At 40.0% G+C, this 25,427-nt stretch overlaps 1 protein-coding gene across 2 annotated transcripts in view; it reads right to left on the minus strand.

The window, feature by feature from the left end:
* Positions 1 to 272: 272 nt before the first annotated feature.
* Positions 273 to 25,427, minus strand: part of MAMDC2 (MAM domain containing 2) — a 64,972-nt gene continuing 39,817 nt past the window's right edge. Inside the window, exons 7-14 of one of the 2 annotated variants that reach the window (XM_054186787.1) lie at positions 23,283 to 23,376; positions 20,742 to 20,888; positions 19,613 to 19,878; positions 9,335 to 9,428; positions 7,523 to 7,675; positions 2,739 to 2,998; positions 1,597 to 1,681; positions 273 to 1,250 (exon numbers count right to left, since the gene is read on the minus strand). In XM_054186787.1, coding sequence (XP_054042762.1) covers positions 1,189 to 1,250; positions 1,597 to 1,681; positions 2,739 to 2,998; positions 7,523 to 7,675; positions 9,335 to 9,428; positions 19,613 to 19,878; positions 20,742 to 20,888; positions 23,283 to 23,376 — 1,161 coding nt within the window. In that variant the 3' untranslated portion in view covers positions 273 to 1,188. Of the gene's footprint in view, positions 1,251 to 1,596; positions 1,682 to 2,738; positions 2,999 to 7,522; positions 7,676 to 9,334; positions 9,429 to 19,612; positions 19,879 to 20,741; positions 20,889 to 23,282; positions 23,377 to 25,427 lie in introns of those variants that run through there. The other variant, XM_054186788.1, reaches the window with a different exon arrangement.

Genomic DNA, 25,427 nt, shown 5'->3' on the forward strand with positions numbered 1-25,427 from the left:
ACTTTGTTCTGAAAGGAGCAAAGGCTATTCCCACTTTCAGGGCTCACATCTTGCAGCAACAGCTTGAATGTGGTGGCTGTAAGAATAATTGTTGTGGCTCAATACAGCAACTTCCTGCAGTAGATCAGATTGGTTTCTGTCAGCTGTCTTAGGTGATGTGACCCACACATTTCATTCTCTTCATATTAAAAATATTGAATTCAGGCTATTATATTAGGTTCAGTTGTTTCTTGTTACATTGATAATATAAAGTCTACAGCAGAGCAATAAGATGATTTTCAAAGTTACATTTTATTAGGAAGTTATAATAATTTCAAAACAAAACCTTACATACAAACACATATAATCTTAAAAATTAACAAGTTGTGTGAATTCAGTTTCCTATTAATATAAATGCAAGGCATCTGTGGCTGGCTAAAGTGTAAGTGCATTCTCGGTGAGTGTACAAAATGATTTATTAAAATATCCCCAAGACTTGTATGCCAGAAAACGTACGGCTTCAAAGGCTTTCATTTTGTATAGTTCAAAATGTCAGCAGCTTACACTGAATTATACTGGAACACTAAAAGTGAGTTTGTTAACACTAAAAGGACGACAAATATATTTGTTATAGTAAAAGAATACAAAACCACAAAAAACTGCCAGCAGAGCATTAAAAGTTTCCCAGAGAGATTTGTCATCATGAATAATTGCACTTAACATGTTGGCTATTACTAGTAGCTAATACTATTTTCTTTATTATTTCAAAATATTTATAATTTCCTTAACAAAAATCCATTCTGTACCCAACACAAAACATTCACTGAATGCAGATTTAAGATAACACAATATTGGATTTTAATTGTGCACCTTTACTTTCCTCTTTTTACCTATATACCAGAAAGGTTTGGGTTTTTTTTTAAAAAAAGGCATTAAAATGAATGATCTGTGCAAAATGGGAAGCCTTTATATAATAACTGATACCTCATGCAAAAGAGAAAAAATATATAAAAAAAACAGTCTAAGAAGCCCTGAGTCAACAATTTCATTGCAAAGGCAAGGAACATGAGTGCTCTGAGTTCTTCCTATACATTGGTGCATATTCAAACCAGTCCAGTATTTTGTCAAAAGGTATTTTCAAATAGACAGTTTGTGCAGTTTCTCACATACAAATCTTCTATGCACTTCATTCCGTTCAGCAGACTGTATTTAATACTCAATTTCGTTTAAGCTGTCAGGATAGCCTGATGAGAACTGAATTTCTTCCACTTCTAGAATACAAAGAAGGGGGAAATACTGTAATTATTTGTATTTTTATCATACATAAGAATGCATAAGACAGAATGTAATTACCATGCTGGATTTAAATTGGACTGCCATACGGTTTTTAAAAAGTGTTACAGCATCTTTACTAGTCCGGATTCTGAGGATGATCTTGCATTTTATTAGAAAAAAAAAAGAACGAATTCTGCACTAGCCCATCAGCATGACACTAAATTCAGATCCGTTCACTGGGGATTCAAGGGAAGAAGTATCACGTGTCTAATTACAAAAAGCACTGTGAATTGCTAAGTGTCTCCTAAGAGTAGTCCTATAAAAGTATGTTTCAACACTTACCCAAACAGGGTCCTGCCTGGAACAGAATATCATCAATAGCAGTGTCACTTCTCATTGACACACCACGGATTGCCTCAAAAATAATCTGTAAAGGTAAGACACAGCTTTTCATGAATCCCATAGGGGGAGGAACTAAAACAAGTAACACCCATGCAGTCTATTCAGGGATCTAGCGTGTCCTAAAAGCCTGCTTCTTGGAAAGAATCTTCTACACTCCGCCAGTGGACTGATTGCCCTGGTCTGAGAATTTCAGTGTGTGCTATGCCGAGGGAGGCAAATTTGTTGTTACAACTTCATAAGAAATTGGTGCGTGCTATAGACCACTGATAAATTTTCTCTAGTGGTGTGGCATTTCTGTCTTGCTTTTCAGCCCAAATGTGTTGCTGTGTGTTGCCCATTTGCAAGCAAGGCTTGAGGGGAAAAAAAGGCATTACAATATTATATTGTGGTCTTACTGATAAAGCTAAACTTGTTTTTCAGTGAAAGGTTTCTTTTTTCCTAATTAATTTCCAGGCTCTTGAGGCAAAGCCATTAAAAAAACCCCACAAAACATCTTTGGTTAGCGACCAGTGCAGTTTTGTGCCCAGTGATGCTTCAGTCAATAGCAATTTCAGCTTCCTCTTTGACAGAGAAACTGAAGCAGGCTTTGTCTCTGCCAATACTGAAATGACAGTACTGTTGAAACCAAAGGCAGAGTTCTGGCTTTGCATCATCCCTTGCTTTCGGTGCCACCTCAGAAAGACCACCCTGCAAGAAGAAGCCGTTTTATCACAGCTTAGTGGTCATGTCAAATCGAGACACAGCTTTAGACAGCTGAAAGGAAAAGAAATTGCACAAGGGATCTAAATAAAAACTACCACTTCTGACAAGACATGATGGGAAAACCACATTTAAATACTTTAAAAAAATACTTTTGACTTAATGAACTATTTTCATACTTGCGACCTATTGATGTCTTTAGTAATTCCCTCCCTACCTTAATTTGTAAGAAATTACACATTACTTCAGCTTGTCAAGGTGCCCATTCAACGCTATCTACCTTTTAAGATTTTCATTTTTTTTATACAACCTAAACCTTGGATTCTAGCACATAATTCAGTTCAGCATTCCACTTTGTCTGCTTTTTGTTTTTTTTTTCTTACCTGGTAGTTTCTATCACTTTCATATTCTATCAGTCCCCTTAGCCATGAGATGCTTTGTTCCCCTGTCCTCCTCCACAAGGGAATCTCTTCTTCATCACCTTCCTTTTTCAGATAAACACTTAATAATCCAGTCCCACCTCCGTACATGTGATAGAAAAATGTCAAGCACTGTTTTCCAGACGTTCCTCTTAGTGATCTTGAAACTAGGTATGCTCTCTGTCCATAGACCATGTTGGATGCCTCTATATACATGTAGTATCCTTAAAAAGATACACAAGCAAATATTAGCAGAGTAGAATATGTTTTCTCAGCATGTTAATTACACTTAACATACTCCTTACATATAAAACTATGACTGAAACTATTTTGATGAAGATTTTTATGCCATGGACTGTTGTATTTGTGAGTTGTAGTATTTGTGATATTTTAGTAATTGTGTAGTGTAATAATGGTAACAGTTGTGAATGCTAATATAAGAACACTTAAAAAACTGTTTATATCTGATGAAATACATAGCAACTGAAAGGAATACAAAGTAAGAAAAAAAATCATAGCCGTTCTTAAACCAGGAATGCACTCTGACAGTGGCAGATTAATTGGAATTCACTGCATGTACATTTGAGGGTACCATTCAGGCAGTGGTTGGAGCTGATGCTATTAACAAAGAAAATTAATTGAAATACCTCTTTTAAATCACATAGGACATCAATAATATTTATCTTTCTGTGATCAAGATGTGAAGACACAAGTGAGGAAAACTAGACTCTCTAGCATCCATGAATGAATGAAAGATTGTCATGAACTCTGATTCTGTGGAAAAATTAGTCATTAATTGGTGGCAGGCAAATTAATCCCCCCTCTTCCCCCCCCCGCATCATTCAGTTATTTCCAACTGGAGCAAACTGAGGTGTATCATAAGACTGAGGAGCATCCCCACGTCCCATCGGCCACATATGGCAGCTGTTCTGTGTCTTGAGATGTACGCTTCACTAGCAGGCAGTGAACTCAGGTTTTGCAGCAGCTCTTCATGCTGCCCCACTGCTCCCTTTTTGTGGTGTTGGAGAAAACAAGCTGCCCTTCTGCCACCACAAGTCCTGGTGGTGAGACTGCCCTCAGGGGGAGAGAGGATTCCTAAGGATCAGTGAGGCAGGACAAAAGCTGAGAGCGGCAAGAGCAGCTGGGGGTGTCTTTCCTGGTACTCAAGAGTCCTATTATCTACACAAACCCATGCTGAAGACATCCCTTCTAACCGGGGTTGTAGTTTGATGGCGAGCAGCAGTAGAGAGGGTGAAAATGAAGATTACCTACAGCTGTAGGTCTGTAAAGAAAAGATAATTCTGTACAGTGTGTTGGAGAATTCCCGAGGCTGTTTATACCAAACCTAGTGCAAGCCATTGTGAGGATTTTGATGTTCACTGTGCTTTAAAGCTCCTTGAGTAAAAAATCAAAACCTACAGCTCATACTACAATATAATAAAATAACTTGCCTTTAGTTCTAAAGCTTGAATCATATTATAAACTTGTTGGAAACACTAGATCAGCTCTTGGTTTTGTGAATTCAAATCCACGCATTTCTCAGCACATCTCTGTGCAAAGAAAGAGATGTGTGAAATAAAGAATGAACATTGTTGTCAAAGGCCAGGCTTAAAAGATTATCTTGCTTCAGCACTTCTAAAGTCAAGCTATCAGCCTCAGATCTCAGAATATTTAGTGTTCTACATAAACTGAAAATAGGTCCAAAGTCAGTTTCTGCCTTAGAAGTGAAGAAAATTGTGCTAACAGCCCATTCCCTTTCTTGAGCAAGAAACTCTTAAATGCTGCTCCTGCTGGTTATTGGCCTTGGAAACACGAGAGCAGGGATATAGAGTATTTGAAAGAGGAAGAATAAAATATATTATCTAGGGAACAATCAGGGGGGAAAAAGCATCAAACAAAGATGAATGTTGAATCCTTTTACGGAGTTTGGTTACCTACCAAAATAGCCAGTAACTTTAATGTGATGTCCTTTTGGATTATTGGATTCTTGGCGAGATGGACAGTGGGATTGAGTGCACCCTCAGCATGTTTGCTGATGACACCAAGACACCAAGCTGTGTGGCACGGTCGACACGCTGGAGGGAAGGGATGCCATCCAGAGGGACATGGACAAGCTTTAGACGTGGGTCTGTGCAAACCTCATGAAGTTCAACCAGGCCAAGCGCAAGGTCCTGCACCTGGGTCATGGTAATTGCAAGCACAGATACCGGCTGGGCAGAGAACGGATTGAGAGCAGCCCTGAGGAGAAGGATGTGGGGGTGTTGATTGATGAGAAGCTCAACATGAGCAGCAACATGTGCTCGCAGCCCAGAAAGCCAACTGCATCCTGGGCCGCCTCAAAAGAAGCGTGGCCAGCAGGTCGAGGGAGCTGATTCTGCCCCTCTGCTCTGCTCCAGTGAGACCCCACCTGGAGTACTGCGTCCAGCTCTGGGGTCCTCAGCAGAGGGAGGACATGGACCTGTTGGAACGGGTCCAGAGGAAGGCCACGAAGATGATCAGAGGTCTGGAGCACCTCTGCTACGCAGAAAGGCTGAGAGAGTTGGGGTTGTTCAGCCTGGAAAAAAGAAGGCTCCGAGGAGACCTTATAGTGGCCTTCCAGTACCTAAAGGGGGCCTACAGGAAAGCTGGGGAGGGACTCTTTATGAGGGAGTATAGCAATAGGACGAGGGCTAACAGTTTTAGAGTGAAAGAAGGGAAATTTATATCGGATATTAGGAAGAAAATCTTTATGGTGAGGGTGGTGAGGCACTGGAACAGGTTGCCCAGAGAAGTTGTCAATGCCCCATCCCTGGAAGTGTTCAAGGCCAGGCTGGATGGGGCTTTGAGCAGCCTGGTCGAGTGGGAGGTGTCCCTGCCCATGGCAGGGGGGTTGGAACTAGATGATCTTTCAGGTCCCTTCCAACCCAAACGATTCTATGATTCTATAATTATATTTTGTAAAAAAAGAAGGGTCTGCCAGACAATACAGAGATGGCCTACAGATGCCTCTCCAAGAGTTTCACCTACGTTTAAAAATAAAAATTCTTTTTTGAACTTTAAAAACCATTTGGAAAAATTCTCACTTATTTTAAAGCTGGGGATCACATGTTTAGCTCATGCAGAACTGGACAGCACAGGTAACAAAGACTTACAGACAGTATGTCATCTAATTCACTCTAATGTCATCTTATTTTTGAAGAAAAGGGACAAGAATTTCAAAATTCCCTTTTGAAAATCATTCCATGGTACAAAGGTACCATTATTGGGAAAACATTCTTGATTTGTAGATAGCCTGCATTTTCCACTGAGATAACTTAGCCAATAGACCTGGTCAGAATATGGTCAGATCTGTAAGTTTCACGTTTTTATTTCATAACACATAAGAGAAGTTTTAAGCTTTAAAACTTACTTATCTCTGAAGGCTCTTCATATTTCTACCCAGAATCAGTACTGTTTAGAATTAACAATGGAAGAACATAATTTCTTGGTGATATGAAATTTCAAGCCAAGGAGAAACATTCCCATCTGCGTTCTGAATTCGCTATGTAGGATTTTGGCCATCCAGTCCCCCACACCATGAATTTACATCTCTCTAGTCAATTGCCATACCTTGCTCAGGACGCGGCTATTACAGAAATTCTACCAGGAGATAGGAAAGGGAGATTTTGCTGAACATGCACAAAGCCATCTTTTTAGATAAAGAGATCAGAAACAAGACAAAACATTTGACATTTCATTAACTAGAAGCATTTGTTATTTTGTTAACTAGAAACAAAACTGTTTTCCAGAGTAATTTGAATTAAGCTTGCATAGAGCAAGACTTCATATGCACAGCTGAAATAACTATCCTTGATACTGCTTCGCATGCTTTACACTCAATCACAGTTGACAGAATAATAATAGCTTTTGGTGAGCCTTTTGAGCAGGCCAACTGCTTTTGTCATCCAGCTAAATTTTTTGACAGACTGGATAGATGGCTACTGTGAATAGGCCAACTTGTCTGCAACTGACTTTATAACTTGTTGAAAGAACGCTAACTGCTGTGAAGGAAGGCAAATCCAAAGACCCCAAAAACCTTTTCAAATCTATGTGAGCATTTAACATTCACAAGCCTTAGGGCAGTTTCATCCATCACACTGAAGCCAGTAGAGTTGCTACTGAGGTCCTCTTCTGCAGGAACGTGAGCAGTTCGTCATTTCCAAAAGTCACCAGGTGCTGCCCCCAGTGTGGGGGCAATTCTGATGCAGTTTTCTGTGTGCTCGCTCATGCTAATGGGGGCCCCGCTTGCCTAAATACTTCAAATTACACAAGTGAGGTTATGGAGCAGATTTTTCAATAGAAAAGGTCTGTGGGACCTCTTTTACTACCTGTATTTTCTTCTGAGTTTGAACAGAAAGGTCGTGATGCAAAAGAGCCCCCAACTGCTTGTTTGCCTTTTATTTCAGGGAATATTCAGGTAAACTAGAGGTTTGGATGAAGGCTTTTCTGCAGGGTCTGGAGAGTCACCCTGTCCTTTTCTCTCCCAAAGGAAAGGGCTACTTTGGGACATGAAGACCAAACTACCCACTTGGACTGCAGATAATTCAGATTAAGCATCGCATTCTCAAAACCATCTATGGGTCCTTAAGAAACATGTTTACTTCATTTGCTTAATAACTGTTCTGAACAGAGCAGTAAAAACTTCCTCTGTGTTCTAGGTTATCATTTCAAAGTATTTTTGATTAACTATCAATCTCTGTTCTGAAAGTTCAGTGTGGAGCTCAACTCACCTACCCCGGTAGTGTGGTCTCCTTTTGGCCCGGTGTAAGAAGTGGGAGTTGGACCCCTCCTCCTGTGCCAACTCCCACGACCTCTCTTCTTCTGGGTAAACATGCACTCATCCTTTTCAAAAGTACACTCTCCGGGGTTGGGCAGCAATAGATCTATAAGGAGAGGACATTGTTTAAAACTGCAAGTATATTAGACGGATATATTGAGAGATTACACAAGAAATGTATTGCATTCGCTCACCTGCTTAAATCACTTATATCTACCTAGCAATAATTACAGTAGTCACAGTAGCTTCAAAATGATGTAAGAAATTTAATTTCATTTTCTTCACAGCTTTGGGGAAATCTGTGCCCTAGTCTGGCTGACTAACGTACTAATATTCTTTAAAACATCTCATACAGGTTATTATCTCATCAGAGCTCTTCTCTGCAATGGGCTCTACCAGTGTAATTTTCTTCACTACTGTGGCACCCCAAGCAGTTTAATGAGCTCCAGCATGTATTACATGCATATTAAATGAGTCTTGTCAGCGACTGGAGTTTCTGTGATCTGAAATCAAACGCCACATTTAGCTCTTTTATGTTCCCTTGGCACCAGATTCTAATACCACATACAACAGACCCCAGAGCTGCAATTACTAGAGTATTTTCATTATTTCAATTCTATTAGATGATGCAGAAGAGAGGAAGTTGACAATTCAGGTGCTTGCCAGGAAGCTTCTATCAGCTTTTCTGTTGTAACCTGAATTTGTAGTTCAGGAGTAGACACTGAGTTGCTTTCATCTTTTGGAAAGGAGGAAGCCTCGATGCCTTGCACGCTCTGGGGCACGTTTGGGGCATTTTTTTGGTGCCATCAGTGACAAGTCCCCATATGACTATATACTCAAATATCAGTTCTGCACCTTTGGTTCCTTTTCAAATTGTTTAGGAACTAAGTAAAGCAAAACAGACAACAGTCCGAAATGCTTTAGAAAAATGGCATCTTGTTTTATACATGTGACTTCTCTCTGTTCTGTAACGATCAGATGCCTAAATGCAAGAAATCCAATCAAAAGAGGTCATTAAAAAGTTCTTATTACATGGGAACATAAATGGCGTAGTAGATCAGCCTCATCACCATTTCAAAGGCATGGCTTTATTCCAAAGAAGAATGCGATTATAGATTGTGCCTATCTCATGAGAATGGTTTCCAAATTAGGATACAATCGTTGCATTGTCAAACCTCAAAAAGCCCCAGAAGAGGGAGTTTGGGTGAGTTCAGAGAGGTTAGCATGTTCCTGTCAGAGGGTGAAGCCTTGCTGAAAAACATTCAGTTCCTCCCACTACAGGAGGGAGAGCTGGACTCATCCGTCTTCATTAGAGAACTGCAGTTCAGATAAGGGACTGTGTCTTGGCCCTGCACAACTGTACTTCCAGACTAAAAAGAATAATGCTGTGTTTTGAAAATAGTGCTTTTGGGTCCATTCCTGGTTTCCTAAAAGCCATTTTAAAACCGCTTTCCCCTCAGTTCGACTATTGGTGAGGGTTTTTTTTAATTGTAATGCCCCAAAAGGAACGTGCACCAATATACAACTGAACCAGAGTCAGTGAAGTTAATGAGCAGTTAGCTGGTACCCCTGTGAACAAAAAATTGGTCCTCGCTGTATGTATGCTACTGCAAAAATAGGATTTATGCAATACTTGTTGGAAAAAGAAAAGAAACCACAGTGGGATGAAAGCAGCTGTAGGATGGGCTTGGGAAATTAAGTTATGCAACGAACTCTGACTAAAAAAGGGTAGGAGCTGTTGGACAACAAGTATACATGGTCTTACCAGCAGCCTGGCAGCTTCCCAGGCTCAACGATACATCATCCAGTGCCACAAGTCCACAGTCCCAGAAGCTTTTACACCAGCTGACGAAGACAACCTGCAATACGTGAAGGAAGTTTCAGGTATCTAACAAAAGCTGTCGCTGTTAACAGTCTGAAATTTTAGGTTTTTTCCAAATGCACTAATAATTTTGACACTGACAGAACAGTAATGATGAACCCACTTTGTTTTGGCACATACTAATACTGCAAATGACTGAAATTTCAAATCCAGTGGGGTTTAGATGTAAGTTTTCATTCAATAGAGTGTTTTCTCACTTCTCTAGGCAAATGATGTATCTCTGTATGTTGTTTCCATCTTATTAGGAGTGTATGAGAAAACATGACTCACTGAGGCTGTTGCGGTTTTTTCCCCCACAAAAAGCAACATGAACAGTTCAAACGTCCTCAGCTATCTTATCCTTAGAACCAGGAGATTTTATCCATGGAAAAATAAATTTGAAAGAGTAATGCAGGGTGATGGCCAAAAGAAATGACTGTGGCAAAAAAACGAAGAACAACAGAGATGAGATGAAACTACTGCACAAAATGGGATTATTCAGAAATGACACAAGGACATGATATCATAGAGCAGGAGGCTGGAAATGCTAAGCATCATTCACAGCGTTCATCTGGGTTTGTGAAGATTAAGAATTGTGTCCACGATGTTTTATTTGGCTACACATTAATTCTGCAATGGAAAATACAAGCCACTCATGAGACGACAAAACAAAATGTAAGGAAACTAGAAGATTCCCAGCTGCCCTTCTCCCTAAGTTGACACAGATCTGTTTGAATTACAGAAGACACAGTAAGGTTTATTTTGTGAAAATACTGCTGGCAGACTTCTTTGCCTAACTACTGCAAACCATCTGTCTGACCATTGGGGTTATGACCATAATTTGGGAGGAGCTTTTCAAAACAATTCCTTTGTGATGAGGTCAGAACAAGGGACTGGAGGCGGGTGAGTGTCACCTCTAACAGCTTAATATTCTGGAACAACTGTAAACACTTCAGTTACATATTTGAGGTTAAATGCTGATTGACAGTTTCATGTGGATACAAAAAGGTTGTTAAAAGTCATTCATGCATTATTTAATATATCCTGTTTTAACAGGCTCGGTAACACCTGAAGTATGGTCATTATACTGAATTTTGCTAGATTGCTTTGCTTTGTAGTATTTATTTACCCATCTGCTTATAAAACAGCCTGGGACATAACTGCACTTTAACCTTTGAAGCACGTATGGGTTATGCTGTCCAGGATGGAGCAATTGCAATTTTAAAAACATTTTCCATTCGGTGCTACTAATCCTGAAAGTAATGATTATTTGTCTTGTAAACTGTTATAGGTGGGGACACGAGGAGTGCCCCTGCGCAACATGCACAACTGCTCAGTGTATAGTGTCCTAAAACTGGCCTTTTTTCTTTCTTTTTTTTTCTTTTTTTTTTTTTTCTCCTGTAGAGCTGCTCTCTTAGCTTTAAGGTTTAACAGATCAGAAATTGTAAGTTCATTCTCAAGAAGCAGGCACAATCTACTAAAAAATAGTAGCACCTCTTGGAATAAAGAATACAATAAATACTGACGTTGGGTGGACGTCATTCACCAGACTTTTAATGAATGCGTTCTGGTGAACATTTGTAATAAACTAAAGACATATTATAGTCCTAAACCCAAGAATCTTCAGAAAACCACACATGAAAGGGTGAGGTCAGTCCTCATTTGTGAAACAACATTTCCACACTGTGGAATCATGTTGTAAGTGATGTTTTCCTATTGACATCATTGGGAGCAGGATCAAGTTCTTTATGATTAAATTGCAATAACTTGTTCCATACAAGGTATGTAATTACCCAGTGGATCCTGCAGAAAGCCCTCCATTTCAAAAGCCCCGCAACAATAACTGTTGGTCTCTCAAAGGCCATTGAACCAGTAGCCTTTGTACAATCAAAGGACTGATCTGTTTCAGAGACACTTGTAAACTTCTTCAGCTTTGTCATCTGTCGCTTTAGCGTTACTAATTCCCCACTTGCTTTTTGTGGTGTTGAATGACATGCTGCCACGAGCAGACTTCATAATTGCAGAGGGGTGGGGGAGCTTGTGCGTGGGAATGTGGAGTTTCCAGTATTAGCTGTAGCAAAGGAACTGAAATTGTTCAGTGTCCCCTCAGCTTATTTTGTTGTTATGTTCTTGATTTAGTTTTAAGCAATGGGGTAGAACATATTTTTATTCACAGGCCAAATGTATTCACTCTTCTTTTGTCCTAAATGTCCTTTTTTGTCATAAAGGGACATCTCTGACTATTTGAACTTTACCTACCAAAATTGTATCAATTTGGATTTACTCAGCTACTCATTTTCACCCTAGGTCAGATCTCGGAATCCTTCCTACAGTCTTGATAGGATTAATCCCATGATGCTTTACATTTGTACTTGTTTTGAATGAAAATATTTCCTAGGTTAATTCTTCCAAAATAAATTTTTATTAAGTTATCTCATGCCTTGGAGAAGAGAATAGGGGGATCTTTGTGCTCAGCTCACGCTTTCTTCATAAAACATGACAGAGGAACAACATACTAATTGTTTCAAACTAGGTAACAAATCTTCCTGGACTTGCATGCTATCTTGGAAGCTAAATTAAAAACATTATCAAATGCAGGCTGTTGTTGCCTGTGTTACTGAAAAATAAAACATATTTCCCTCTCATGTCTCTTTTTGTTCCAATAACAGGACACAGCCAGGACACTGGTTTCCTTACAAATCATTGCCCCGATTTCTGGAAGCTGCTTTGATTTATTTTCCAGTGCTTAATCAATGTTTCTGTTCTGCAGCCTCAAAGTATCAATAATCAGTTCTTAGCATTTATCCTGGATTATATCAGTAATGAGCAACGCCAGATGAGAACAGCTGGTAGAGCAGGCAGGGTTTCACTTCTCCCATGACACGTTGTTGGGTTGTGCTGCCGACACTGAGTGAGGCAGAAGGGACTTCTCATCCTTAGCACTCTGCATCTCCACAAGTAGATGTGAGTTGAAATGTATGTGTATGAAATTTACTTGCTTTCGGAGGAGAGGAAAGAGCAGGACATGCAGCAGGGTACCTCCATCAAGAAGTGTAAGGAAGGACTCGTGGGGAAGCTGGTAAAAGGAGGTTTGGAGGGAGCTGGACTGAGAACATAAGGAGAGAAGATGCCCCCGGATCCCTATGGGGATCCTTTCCTACTTGTTTATGCCCAAAAATATAGCTCTTGCTCAATTAGAGAGCCAGACCAGCCAAACAAAAGAAAAACTGACAGCAGCCAAATCTGGTGACTTAAAAGCAAGCTATGCCTCTGCAGCAAATTAATTCTCCTGATTCCATCCTAGTGTACATTCCTAGGTTTAAACTACATCCTGTATATCAGTGTAGATACAAAACTCAGGCTGTCACTCAGACACATATTTAGGTTCAATTTCTTAAAGGAGAAAGGCAGGTACAGTGGAGTCTGAGGTGGGTTTTTGACAGAAGCAACTGTTGTAATTTCCATACAGTGACATGAAACTCAGTATTACGAAATCCAAAAATAATTCAAGCACTAGAAACAAAAGTATGACATGACACAAAGAAGCAGTCAAGATGTTTTCACAAAACAGAGAACCTGACTTTCCAGCCAGTTACATTAGTACAGGAACGTATAAGTGTGTAAGCCAGGGACCCATCACTGGCACAGGGAATAGAAGAACCATTCTGATTGTCCCAGGGCTGTTAGGTACAAACGTTATTGGGTTAGCCCAAATTACTTTTAACTAGTTTAATTAAACAAGATTTTAAATGGCTTGTTTTTCTTTGGCTTAAACAGTCAGAAACTCATTTATCAAGAATGCAAGTAAGCTATTAAGCCAAAATTAGAATGTCTGCAAGCTTCTATCATTTAAAATAAATTGATTTAAAATGGCACTCGCCAGGCAAGTTCAATTTCTTGCTATGTAAATACAATGAGCTTCTGCGGTAAAAATAATGGATTATGAAAGCCTCTACATAAATAATTGGATAACATTGGTAATAAGCTCGTGACGTTTGAACAAATATTTTTGAAAACCCTTCCTGACCAAGGGCAAATGGGTTGCAGAAACAAACAATGGAAGAGAAACATAAAGCTAACAGAACAACCCAGGGCCACAGGCTGTTAATGCTACATATATTCACTGGACTGCACTGTCTAGTAGTGAACACTGCCTGCACAGAAATGTACATGGGACACTGATATCCTCAGCTGTCCCCCAGGGCCCTCCTAGACTTCCAGAAATCTGTGATTATGGCTCTATCCTCTTTTGGTGAAACAGTCTCCTTGTCCCTTTTTATAAGAGGGAAAGGTTCTTGCCTTTAGGCAGAGGAGTCTTGACAGATGATGTGGCATCATAATATCATAATATTAAGTACTCAGAACAAAAATTGAGCAAAAAAAAAGGAAATGTCAGTTAAGTATCCCAGATACCAAAATATCTCCTTGCTTAGCTACTGTGAAGATGCAGACCACTTAGGTAACACTTTCTAACCTGAGTAATTTTTATAGTTTCCAACATATCGTTTCCATAAATGTATATCAGACACCACAGACAGCGGGGTATTCATTTTGCAAGCACTAATCCTACTATTTACAGACATGTTCTTATTTTAAATAGGCATTTCCAGTAACTGTTCTTTACGAAATTTCTTGTTTTAGAGCTGAGAGAAGGAAGGACAGAACGGCCATACTATAAAACTGCAGCTCATTCCAATCTCTTTAGGTTGCATACCTAATTGTGGGAAGACTGGTCAAGGATTGTGTCACAACACTACCAAAAACCTCCTTTATTTGACCCAAGTGAGGGTTTTTCCTGGGACAGGGAGGAGACAAGGACTAGGATGTCTGCCATCCTCCACTTGATACCTGACTGGAGAACTGTGTCCTTTATAGCTGTGACTCGGTCACAGGGATGTAGGACTTCATCGTATATCCAAGATGGCTTTAGTCATTTACCTATGACTTCAGTGGACAAGTGGGAGACACGAATTTCTCAGCAGTGAAGAGAAATGCTAGAATAATTTAATATTGAGCATCATCACAGCGATGATGTGAGAAAAAAGGTCCAAAGGCCCTCATATCAAGCCCTAGGAAGGCAGAGAGGGGATAATGTTCAGGGAAAACAGTACAAGAAACAAATCAACCATAAAGCTGTGTGTGCCGCTACATTATGTTCAGCCCCCAGAGAGTTGAGGAACTTGCTGAACTGGAGGTCACACCTGTACCACTGCATTTACAGTCACTGTGAGGTCTATTTTCCAGGGATCTGTCTAATCCCTTTTTAAATGCATGTATACTATTGGCCTCCACAACATCCTGCAGCAAAGGATTTCACTGTTTAGTCATTCCCAAAAAAGTCCTCCCTTCTGTTTGTTTTAAAACATGTAAATATTGAAGTGCAACACTCAGTCACTTGATTTTGCTTTCTCACAACTGCAACTAAAATTAGTTACGGAGGATGGGTGAAAACAAATAGATGAACTCAAGGAAAGAGAGTGAGGAAAAGAAAACACATCAGAGAGGAAGAAAAGTAGACTGAAAGAATGAAAACCCAAGAAATGCTGCCACAGCTACTCTGATGGAAGTAGGATGGACTGTTACGATGCCGGCTACCTTTCCGAGGATTTGTTTTTGAACTCTGTGGGAGGTATTTAAGCACTAGGTAACATTGGAAAAACTTGCATGAATGGTTAAACATGTTTACTTTTGAAAACCTGAGCTTCAGAATGGTGAACCAAATCTAGCAGAAATGAACAGAACTGATGTAAGAAGACCCAGTTGCTCTCAAACCTTCATTTTCATCTAGGCATTTGGACTTTGTTGTGAAGTTGTATAAAAGAAATATCTTTCCATGGTGGTTTTTACACACAAACATGCACAATATTAAAATGCAGATTCTTGTTTCACGGTGCATGTGAGCATTTCCAGGTTATATATGACATATGTGAGTTTTTCTTTCAGTTAGCTCTGACATTTTCCTGCCAAGTATTGTCCTGGAAGATGACTTTCACTACATTCAATCAGATCACAAGAATCAACATATTTCAGACTCGGATTTTTATGCTGCCTTTTAAGAGGCTTATACGACAAAGCATGAAGGGTTTCATTTATTTTAATAAATGTTAGCAATTTTTATTTTATTATTTCTTCCTTTTCACTTTTATTCCCTGGGCACTACACAGTATAAGAACAACACCGTATGTGTGTAGGATCATAGGTACTTAACACTAACTAAAAGTGACAATGCCTCAAGTACAAATTGAGAAATCAGGATTTTACATTTCCTGCCTTCTTGCTAGCATTATATAGCGTATCTATTTGCATGCAGTATGTACACATATACACACACACACATATATATGTATAAACATTTATAACTTGCTTAGCTGGATCATACCCACCTAACCTTTTCAAAGTGTCATATTAAAGCCTGTTGGCCAGCTTCACATTTCCTCCTCACAGAACTCAAGCCAACAATCTGTGCCAGAATGCAGTTAGCTAACTCAAAAAGAACTTGCAAAAACCATCACACAAACCAAGAGATGAACATCTGAGGCTTTTTATTTTCCTGATGCAAACAGATATGTTACCAAAATTAAAACATATCAGATGGATTTTATATCGTTTTCAAAGCCCTGTGAGTAGTACTCATAGTAGCAGAAAGATGAAGGGCATAGGTAATCACGTATTTTAAAACAATTGTTTTCTGGCTGCAAAATCGTTATGACCTTCAGGACTCCCTGGCCAAAGCAGTGTAAATGACTGCCTCGCTAACTTTACTGGCCATTAAGGAAATTCCAGGAGACTATCTACTGCTTCCACAGGCACTCACCCAATCTACAAGTCACACCCAGTAGCCAAGAACTCAATCAGCCAAACTACTGTGCACGCCTACAACTTCTTATCATCCAACTCTACACACGATGCATCTCAGAAAACAACACGATAGGCACAGCGGCCACCACATCTCTATTAGAGGAAAGGTGGGAGCCCTATCTTATTTTGAGACCACCTCACTCCATTTAAAGACTGTTTTTCACTTGCTTATAACATTGCCAAAACGCAATGATTTCAGCTCAGACTTTCCATGCTGGGTCCTTGCTTCAGGCTTGTTTTGGAAGATTTAAGCCAAAACAGTTCCATCATTTCCAAGAACAAGGCTAGGAAAAAAGGTTTTATTTTGCCCCTATTTAAAAAATTCTTTGAAAAGCTTGGGCACTCCTAGACTTTGGAGAAGGAGCAAGAAATGTGTCAGGGTTTGGTCTTTGTGCCAGAACTGTGCTTTCTGTCAAGTCATTAGTTTTTGAAAAGCTAAAATTTGTAAGAACTGGAACAAACAGGGCAAACAGACTGGGACATAGACAGGATGAAAGGGAAAAGAACTGGAGTGTCCAGAACTGAGGAGCCAGGAGTAAGATGGGGAATCGGGGTTTGCTGCCTACAGGGCAGGATAGATGCTACAAAGGTGCATCAGTGAGGAGGCAAGAGATGCAAGAACAGGTTGGAGGAAACAGGACAAGAGAGGTCAAGCTTCAGTGAGTTCATTTCTCCCAAGTTTCTCTATAGTGTCTCTCCCTCCAGAGCCCTGACTTGCTGGCTCCCACCACTCCTTGCTGTCAGGGAAAACGTGCTCTGATGCACCGCCACTGCTAGCCCACATTGAAAATGGCCACTGAAATGAGTGTTCCTCGTCAGCTATTTCACTAGGTCCCAGGCACACACATTTTTACAGATAACTAACCTAAGTGTTGATACAATGCCACACAGTGCTCCTTCATTTCCTTCTGTTGGCTTGGAAAAGAAGAAACAAACTAAATAAAAAATGCAAGGACTTTATACAGTATTAAGGTTGAAGAGTTGGGCATGAGATTGCAAGGAAAAGCCAGAATCAGGTTCACTGTGCAACTTTGTTCAAGCTTGTTTGTGAATATCACAAGCAGCCAACCTGTAACTACAACAGTTTTTCACTGTTGCTTTATGGCAAACAGACACATGCCTAAAACTTTGGCATCATTTGTCTTTTGTATGCTGCCTTCTCGTCTGTAAACATATGTTGATATTCTTTTCCATATTGATGTGCTTCAGAACTTCACCCATTGTCTTCCACGTGCTATTTGTCTAAGGAAAACTTTATAAACTGATGGTGTATATACATACACAGTCATCAGGAAAACCATAAAAATTTTATACAAAGTTCAGCACATTATGTAAAACTGCAACTTAATCCCTATTCTAAACCTAATCTAATCTTCCAATCTAGGAAAAAAGTGTGAGAGAATAGGTTTAAACCAAGGCAAGGTAGAACTTCGCACCCCTGCCCAAATATATTGTTATTTGGCTAAAGGATGTCTGAATTATGATATTCCAAACACATGCGGAGTTCTTTGAAGCCCAATAAATCTCACTTTTATGTGATATTTGAGGAATGCCTTCTCAACAGAAACATTTTGCAACTTCTTTCTGTGGGAAAGGCAGCTTTCCCTCACTGCAGGTGTTTGAGGATTGCCAGAGGACAACAAACCCTCCTGCTACAGAGCATGGGGTTTCTTCCCTCCTGCAAGCCCTTGGGCTCGTAAGCAGCAAGGATGTTCCCTTGACTTCTTCAGACCCCTTTGTGCTGCTGTCCCCATCTGTTACTGCCTACAGACAGACGGGTAACTACAGACATGAAAGCTACAATTCACAAAAAGCTTTCCATCCCAGGCAAGCTTCTTCACAAGTGTTTTAGATATATTAATTTCTAGGAAAACATAAAAATAGTTCTTCTTAAATTCGTACTGGAAAAGATTTTCCATGTAAATGTCAGATGCTAAAAAAACTGCCACCTCCAAGGCTATAAACCACTTTTAACAGTCATGCTCAGCTGTCATCACTACTCACACAGTGTATTACGCTACACAAGCTACTGAACCTTTTTAGCAGTAATAAGGAAACACATAAACAGGAGACAGCAAAAGCATGTTAGAAGCTTGCCTTCTTAACCAATAACTTTTTGTGATTTAGAAAGAAGAGAAAAATACTTTTTTCTGTATCAGTTGAATTCTTGTATTTTATGCATTTAAAATGTTCATACTAATTCCACCAATTTTTTAAGGTACCAGATATCTGAGAGGAAACACTAGCCAACAATTAGGACCAAAATTTTCACCGTAAATTCCCCTTTTAACACAGCTAGGCAATATTTTTTTTGGTGAACTTTTTCTTTTACAGTGTATTCACTTCAAAGAAAAACATTTTTTTTTTTTCTTCCCCCCAAGAAAAGTTAAACTCAATAGCTACTGCAGTTTCAAAAATTACTTTGTAGTGGGGAAAATGCTTAATATATTTGTCTATAATTCAGAAATACCTGAGTTACAAGACAAGCTTTTATTCACATGTTGACAGTACTACCACACTCTGAAAAAAAGCTGGATTTATCTCAAGTGTCATAATGTAGCAATCCATCTGGTCCTCCTTATATGACTCACAAATAGTGGAAACCCACTACAGAAATCAGAGTAACTGCAGAAGCAGCGCCTACACAAATTTGTGTAGAAGTCAGTCTTTGTAAAAAGAGTGGAGGTGAGAAATAACAGCAGCTTGAGGACTTACTCAGGAGGTGATGTGAAATATTATGTTACTCTTATGAACTCGCTGAGATGACAAAGTGACCTCTCCAACCAGACATTGCAAATACTTCGAGTCCATTGCGCTAAATTACACTGACTTCTGGTTTCATATTTTAACCCATTGGTTGAGTTTACGAAAGTAGGATCAGCTCCCCATTTTGACCTGAACTTACCAGTACTGACTTTTTACATTAATTAAAATCTGTAATTACGTACGGTGATGAGAATCCCAGTGGAAACAAACAAACAATCAAACAAAAATGAGCGAACGTGGAGCCTGCTGAGAAACCAAGACACAACTGGCTCTCGTTAGAGCCTCTCAGGTGAAATCTCCACAAATACTGCAACTACAGCTGAGGACACCAGGGCAACACTGCCCCATTCCTGGTACGAAGTTCTTTTACCGGGGCTCCCACGGGAGCCAGGCTGCAAAGAAATACTCTACTCCCCACGGTACTGCCTGGGGAACTCAATTTTGCTTTGTAGGTATAGCTCACTTAGGATTAATCCCCGGATAACGAAGAACCCTGGGAGGAGCAGGCAAGGAAAATCTCCATCCAGAATTTGGCAGATTTGAAGAGCTGGCTCTTACCTTGCAAGGCATAGGCTTTTTGAAGGAGATTTCAGCCTGAGTCCAAACTCCCTTTGGAGAGTCCAATACGGACCAGATTTTCTCTTGAACGACATGATTCTCCTCAAAGATATAAACAGCAAGAGTACCACTCATTTTGAAAAACCCATATAAGGCATAATAAAAGCGCAGGCAAAACTGCAAGTTTCCTGGCAGGGTCGGGCCATACAGACGTCCAATGTACTCAGGCTGTGATGTAAACTTTGTGTTCGCCAACAAGTAATAACCTGCAAGACAGCACAATTATTGAGTATTTCTAATATGCGATTAGCACAGCTGATTTGCTATTAAAGCAGCTTCCATTATTGCATCAGACTTTGGTTATAAAAACAGTTTCTACAGGCAGGAAACAGATTATCACACTCTGTTTGAAAGGAAATAAGAATTTTTCTAAAAGCATCCCAGCTACCTCATGCTAAACTGGCACATGTCTGAGTTACCAGAAATAAGCACTTTTCAGTTTTACACTGAAAGATTTTCTGGCCTGCCGGCCTTACTGGAAACCTGTCTGTTTCAAGGGTACTGCTCCAAGACCAAAGAATAGGCACAAGGCCTGTTATTCCCTGCAGCAAGTATAATGAGGTGAGACTTTCGCACATATGATTATGAACCATGAGTACTCTACACAAAGAGATGTGTGAGTTTCAGAACTTTTTAGCAGGCCTTCCACTACGTGGCTTCACTACGCCACACTTCACAGTTTTCCCTTAAAAATGCCAAATATCCTAAGCCTGGAAGAGCTAAGAGCCCACCATTCCTCTATATTAAAAGCAATGCATTAAGCTACTATAATATTTGCTTGTATATTTTTGCAGAATCCTCCCTTCAGTGACTATGGATGAGTATAATGAAGATACTCTGATTTACGGCCCTGCGTGACTATTCAATAGGTGACCTTCCCTCTTTACATGTGGGGAGGCACAGCCAGAGTCCCAGCTAGGAAAGAGAGGTGTATTCTGTTTTTTAATGGCAGGGAGTCGCAGTGAGGCAATCTACCCAGTGTGCCAATGACATTATTTAGCGGAGTCAACAAGGATATTAACCTTTATATCCAGTTTGACTCTTCTAGTGAAAGGGAGTTTTGACTCACCAAACCCAGTAGTGTGATCTCCTGCTCTATACACGTTACGCTTCACTTTCACTCTGCTCCATCCTGGGCCGTCTTTGTGATCCTGGTAAAAATTACACAGATCTTCCTCAAAGTTGCAGCCTGCCTCGGCAGGATTGAAAGGAGTTCCTACAAGATAGAGGCGTGTGTTCTGTTAGGAAGAGCACACTATAATGAGCATAGGTACTTGAAGTGCAAGGATGCCAATGGAGACTCTGTTTCATCTTTCTTTGCATTACAGAAGATAAGAATGTGCAAGGTTGTTACACATGTATAGTGCAAAGTCACAATCATAGAATCATAGAATCATAGGGTTGGAAGGGACCTCTGGAGATCATCTAGTCCAACCCCCCTGCCAGAGCAGGGTCACCTAGAGCAGGCTGCCCAGGAACGCGTCCAGGCGGGTTTTGAATGACTCCAGAGACGGAGACTCCACCACCTCTCTGGGCAGCCTGTGCCAGTGCTCTGCCACCCTCATGATATCAAACTATCGATTTTCTATCACAAGTGGGTGTTATTTTCTTATATTTTTGCTGGAGCTGGGAGGTTTCCTCCTTCAGAGCCCCTATAAAATATAAATAAGCTACAGATACTAAGAGAAGATTCCTCCTTCAGGACATAATCCACAAGGACATTCCGACAACCATTTGTTTTCATCCTCCTCCTTCATTTAAAAAAGATTTGGACAAATTGATTGTGAGCATGCACCTGTGTGTGCGTGAGTGTTGTATTTTTATTTCAGTTTCCAAGGGGATAACTTTCTAACGTCAACATTTAATAGTCTTTCAAAGAGCACCTTTTTAAAACCCTTCTGTAGTCATGCATAATGTGTGTGCATACGCGTGCCGTGAATACCTATGTCAAATAGCTTTTGGTTCACGTACCACCTCATGGCTGATGATCTCCGGAGCTACACCTCACTTACCTGAGCACTGCAGCAAAGACAGCTGCACCATTTATAGTGAAGGCAACTAAAAGCTAAGCTAAGCTCCCCAGCCCTGCTGATGGTTCCTTCTTGACCTGCAAGGTGGAATTCACGGGTCAGGATTTGCTTTAGTCTGAAAAAAACACCCCGGGTGAATGGGTGCTTTAAGTAACACATTTCTACTTCTTTAAAAGCCTCCTCAGTCACTTGTACCAGATGCTGGGCGAAGGAGGGGCACAACCCAAAGCCATCATGCAATTTTTGGCTATGTCAGGAGTCACAACCCTGTGAGCATCACTCTACGGCAACACGTACAACCCTTCTGCACAGAGCCTAAGAGGGGCTTCGTGACAAGGGCAAGGACACAGGCCATCTGCTTCAGGAGACGCAAAATTTTGGTATAGGAGAGATGCCTGTGGTCTCTTCAGCCTCAAATAAGACAGATCTAAACACTTCCCATGTGTCTTTCTCTGCAGAAAATGCTATAAAATTTATCCCATTCCTCAACACATATAAGCCATCTGAAAATTAAAACGGAAAACACAGATGAGCACACAGCTCCAATCCATGGCATATTGCAGACGTAACTCAGGATTTTTGTCGCAAAACAAAGCAAAAACAGAACAGGCATCAAGAAGTTAAGGAAGCAACTAGATTTACTCAGCCAAGAGTCACGGATTAATAACATATCTGGAATCTACCTCCTATTGACCTTTAAAGTTCCCTTCCAACCGAAACTATTCCATGATTCTACTGATACTCGAGCACTGCAGGTAAAGCTAGCAGAGACTCCAAGCAGATAAGAAAGGGCAAAAAATCTTTCTCCTTCATCACTTCAAAACTTCAGCCAAAAATTCAACCTTGTGACTGAAACAATGGGTGGGATCAGTGGGGAACCACTAATCTACTTTTGACTATTGCTTAGTGCTACAGTAAAACCCAAGCAACCAGTAACCAGCACACAGCTACTTAAGAGGCTGCATTCACAAATAACAAAGTCCTTCATCCCAAGTGCCTCTACAGCAGAGGTCACGTGGATCCAGCTGACTTCTGCTGCTGTGAAAACCTACTAAGTTGCTGACAGACTTGCCACTCTCTGAGACAAATAATGCCTCCCCGAAGAGTGAAAACAGGAAGGCAAGGCTCCCATTTTGCCTCTGAAGAACACCTCAGGGCATGTGGCATGGAAGAAGATATTCCTTACGTCGGCAATAATGAAAAGGCCAGGACATTCTGTTCCTCATACCATCACACCTGGGGAAATCCCCCTCTCTTTCTGTGAGAGGACTGCAAGTGGTAACTTGTTCAAAATCCGGGGAGATGCAAAACCAGGAGTCAGTCCAGTGCTCCAGATACAGATCCCTGAGGCAAGGTCTTTGGAGAGAAAGCATTAAGGACTGGTTTCTGGACCAAATGAATGGCATCAGTGTTTATCTGATGTTTTGTCACCAGGAGGAAGAGGTGCCCAATGGCCCTGGTCAGTTGAGAAGACAGCATCTGCACATCTCTACCAAATACTGCAAACACTGACACACAGTTCAGAGGGGCAAAAGCAAAGGGGGGAAACAAGGAAGGCAGATAGCAATAAGAACTCATACCTGTCTGATTGCTGCAGTAAACTGGAGAGAAAGAAATGTCATCAAGGGCAACATAACCTCCCTTGGCGCTATTGAAAGCAACTTCAAATATCACCTGGAAATGATAATTGTTTGTTATTCATCTACCGTATAAACAACAATAGTTTTGGTACACATCCTCATATTACAGGATCCTGATCGGATGTCCCAGGCAGATGCCAGGGTATCTCAGGCAGCACTGCAGGTGTTGGGACAAATTAAATTTTATCACTTACAGGCTATAAATCAGAGCCTGATGCTGGCACCAGATCTTTCCCCACTCAAGGTCAAGGAAAAATCAAGGGGAACATAGCTTTTTTGCCATCTTATGAATTATCAGTTTTAAAGACAGAGTAAGGCTACTGTCATTATACCAAAGGCAGTATTCAGCGTTATCAGTTTGTATTGAGTATAACTCCAAAGTGCCTAATTATTACTGCATCTAGAATCTATCTGGATCAAGAGCTAAAAACAAACTGTGGATTACTCTGCGGTTATGATACCAAGTTTTTCTGTTCTCTCTAAACAACTTCAGCCACTGAAACCCATGCCTTGGCATCAGCTGGCAGGGAAGATTTCCTTTAAAAGATTTAGTTAAGATAAGAACCAGAAAAGCTATCACTGTGTTTTGTTTACCACAAAAATCAAACAATGTTCGTACTTAGCCAGTCTCAAGGGAATGGAGGACAATTCATAACTCTTGAGGAAGTCTCTTAAAATTTCTCTTAAGTATCAAAGCTCTGAGTTACAGGAAAACTTTAAGAACAGGCCTGAACCACAAGGCAACCCCAGGGACAAAACAAGGATATAAGGACAAATGCTTCCAGAGTGAGATCCTGTTCAGCGCAAGCAATGCCTGTGATGTCTTGCCTTGGGATTGGCGCCAAACTAGGAGAGCTGTGAAAGAATCCTGAGGGATCTCCTCTAGCCGGATGAAATAAAGAGGAAGACCCTTTTGAAGCAATTGAGGAAATTATATGCAATTGCCTCACATTGCATTCCCGCTGGATTCTTTCTTTCCCATTGATTTGTCTAATCAGTTTTTTTTAACTGATCAGAATCCATATTATGCCGTGGAAGTGAGTTTTACAGTTATGTGATGTAGAAAAAAATCCTTCCCTTGGTTTATTTTACAACTGTTACCTGGTAATTAAGAATTTGGAACAGCAATGTAAATTACGAAAAAAAGGGAACAGTTAATCTTTTCTGTGTCATTCATGATTTTTATGAACCTCTACCATATTCTACTTCAGTCATCCTTTTTACAGGCTGAAAACTCTTATTTCATTAACGTGACTTCTCCATACTTTTGATTTTTCCCATGTCCCTCTTGTAGTTCCAGGATACTCTTTTTTAACTGAGAGGGTCGGTGTTGCATAATCTGTGGAACACTGGGGTACCCTGCGCATTCGTCCAGTGGTATGACATCCTCTGTTTTACTGTCTATTCCAGTATAGATATTTTCGAACATTCTGAATGGTTTCATGAATGTCACTAAGAACTGAGAAGATATTTCCACAAAACTAACCACAGTAATGTCAAGCTCTAAGTGATCAATAATTTCCATCTATAGTGCTAGGACTGTTTTTCCCCTTCCATGTTACTTTATATTTATTGAATGAGTAATTCACTTACCATTCAGTATTATGAAACCTTATCAGACCTAATCTCCTTTCCCGTACCATTTGAGGTCTGGCAATTCAAAGGGATGACTTGGTCACTGACTTTACAGAGTATAAAAGGACTATGTAACATCACCTGATGAAAATTAGCTTTACCCCTAATAATTTCTGAAAATCTGCAGGTTTACAGTGAATTAACAAATAACTTATGTGGAGTTAAAGGAAGTAGAATGAAATCTGATTTATTTGTAATCCAAGTATTAGAAGTGTAAATATAGGGAGAGAATATATGTGTATATATATAAAAAGTTACATCTATATGTATAAATATATATTTGTATACATATAAGTATATATGCATACATATAATACATATAAACTGGTTTTTTCTAGTCTTCTAAGGTATTCACATGTGACATTTCAGAATATATGTTTTACATATAAAGATATAATGTATATACGTATATATACCATATATATATATCCACACACATTTTTATACATA

This window comes from Rissa tridactyla, chromosome Z (assembly GCF_028500815.1).
Source record: "Rissa tridactyla isolate bRisTri1 chromosome Z, bRisTri1.patW.cur.20221130, whole genome shotgun sequence".
NCBI classification, from domain to species: Eukaryota; Metazoa; Chordata; class Aves; order Charadriiformes; family Laridae; genus Rissa; species Rissa tridactyla.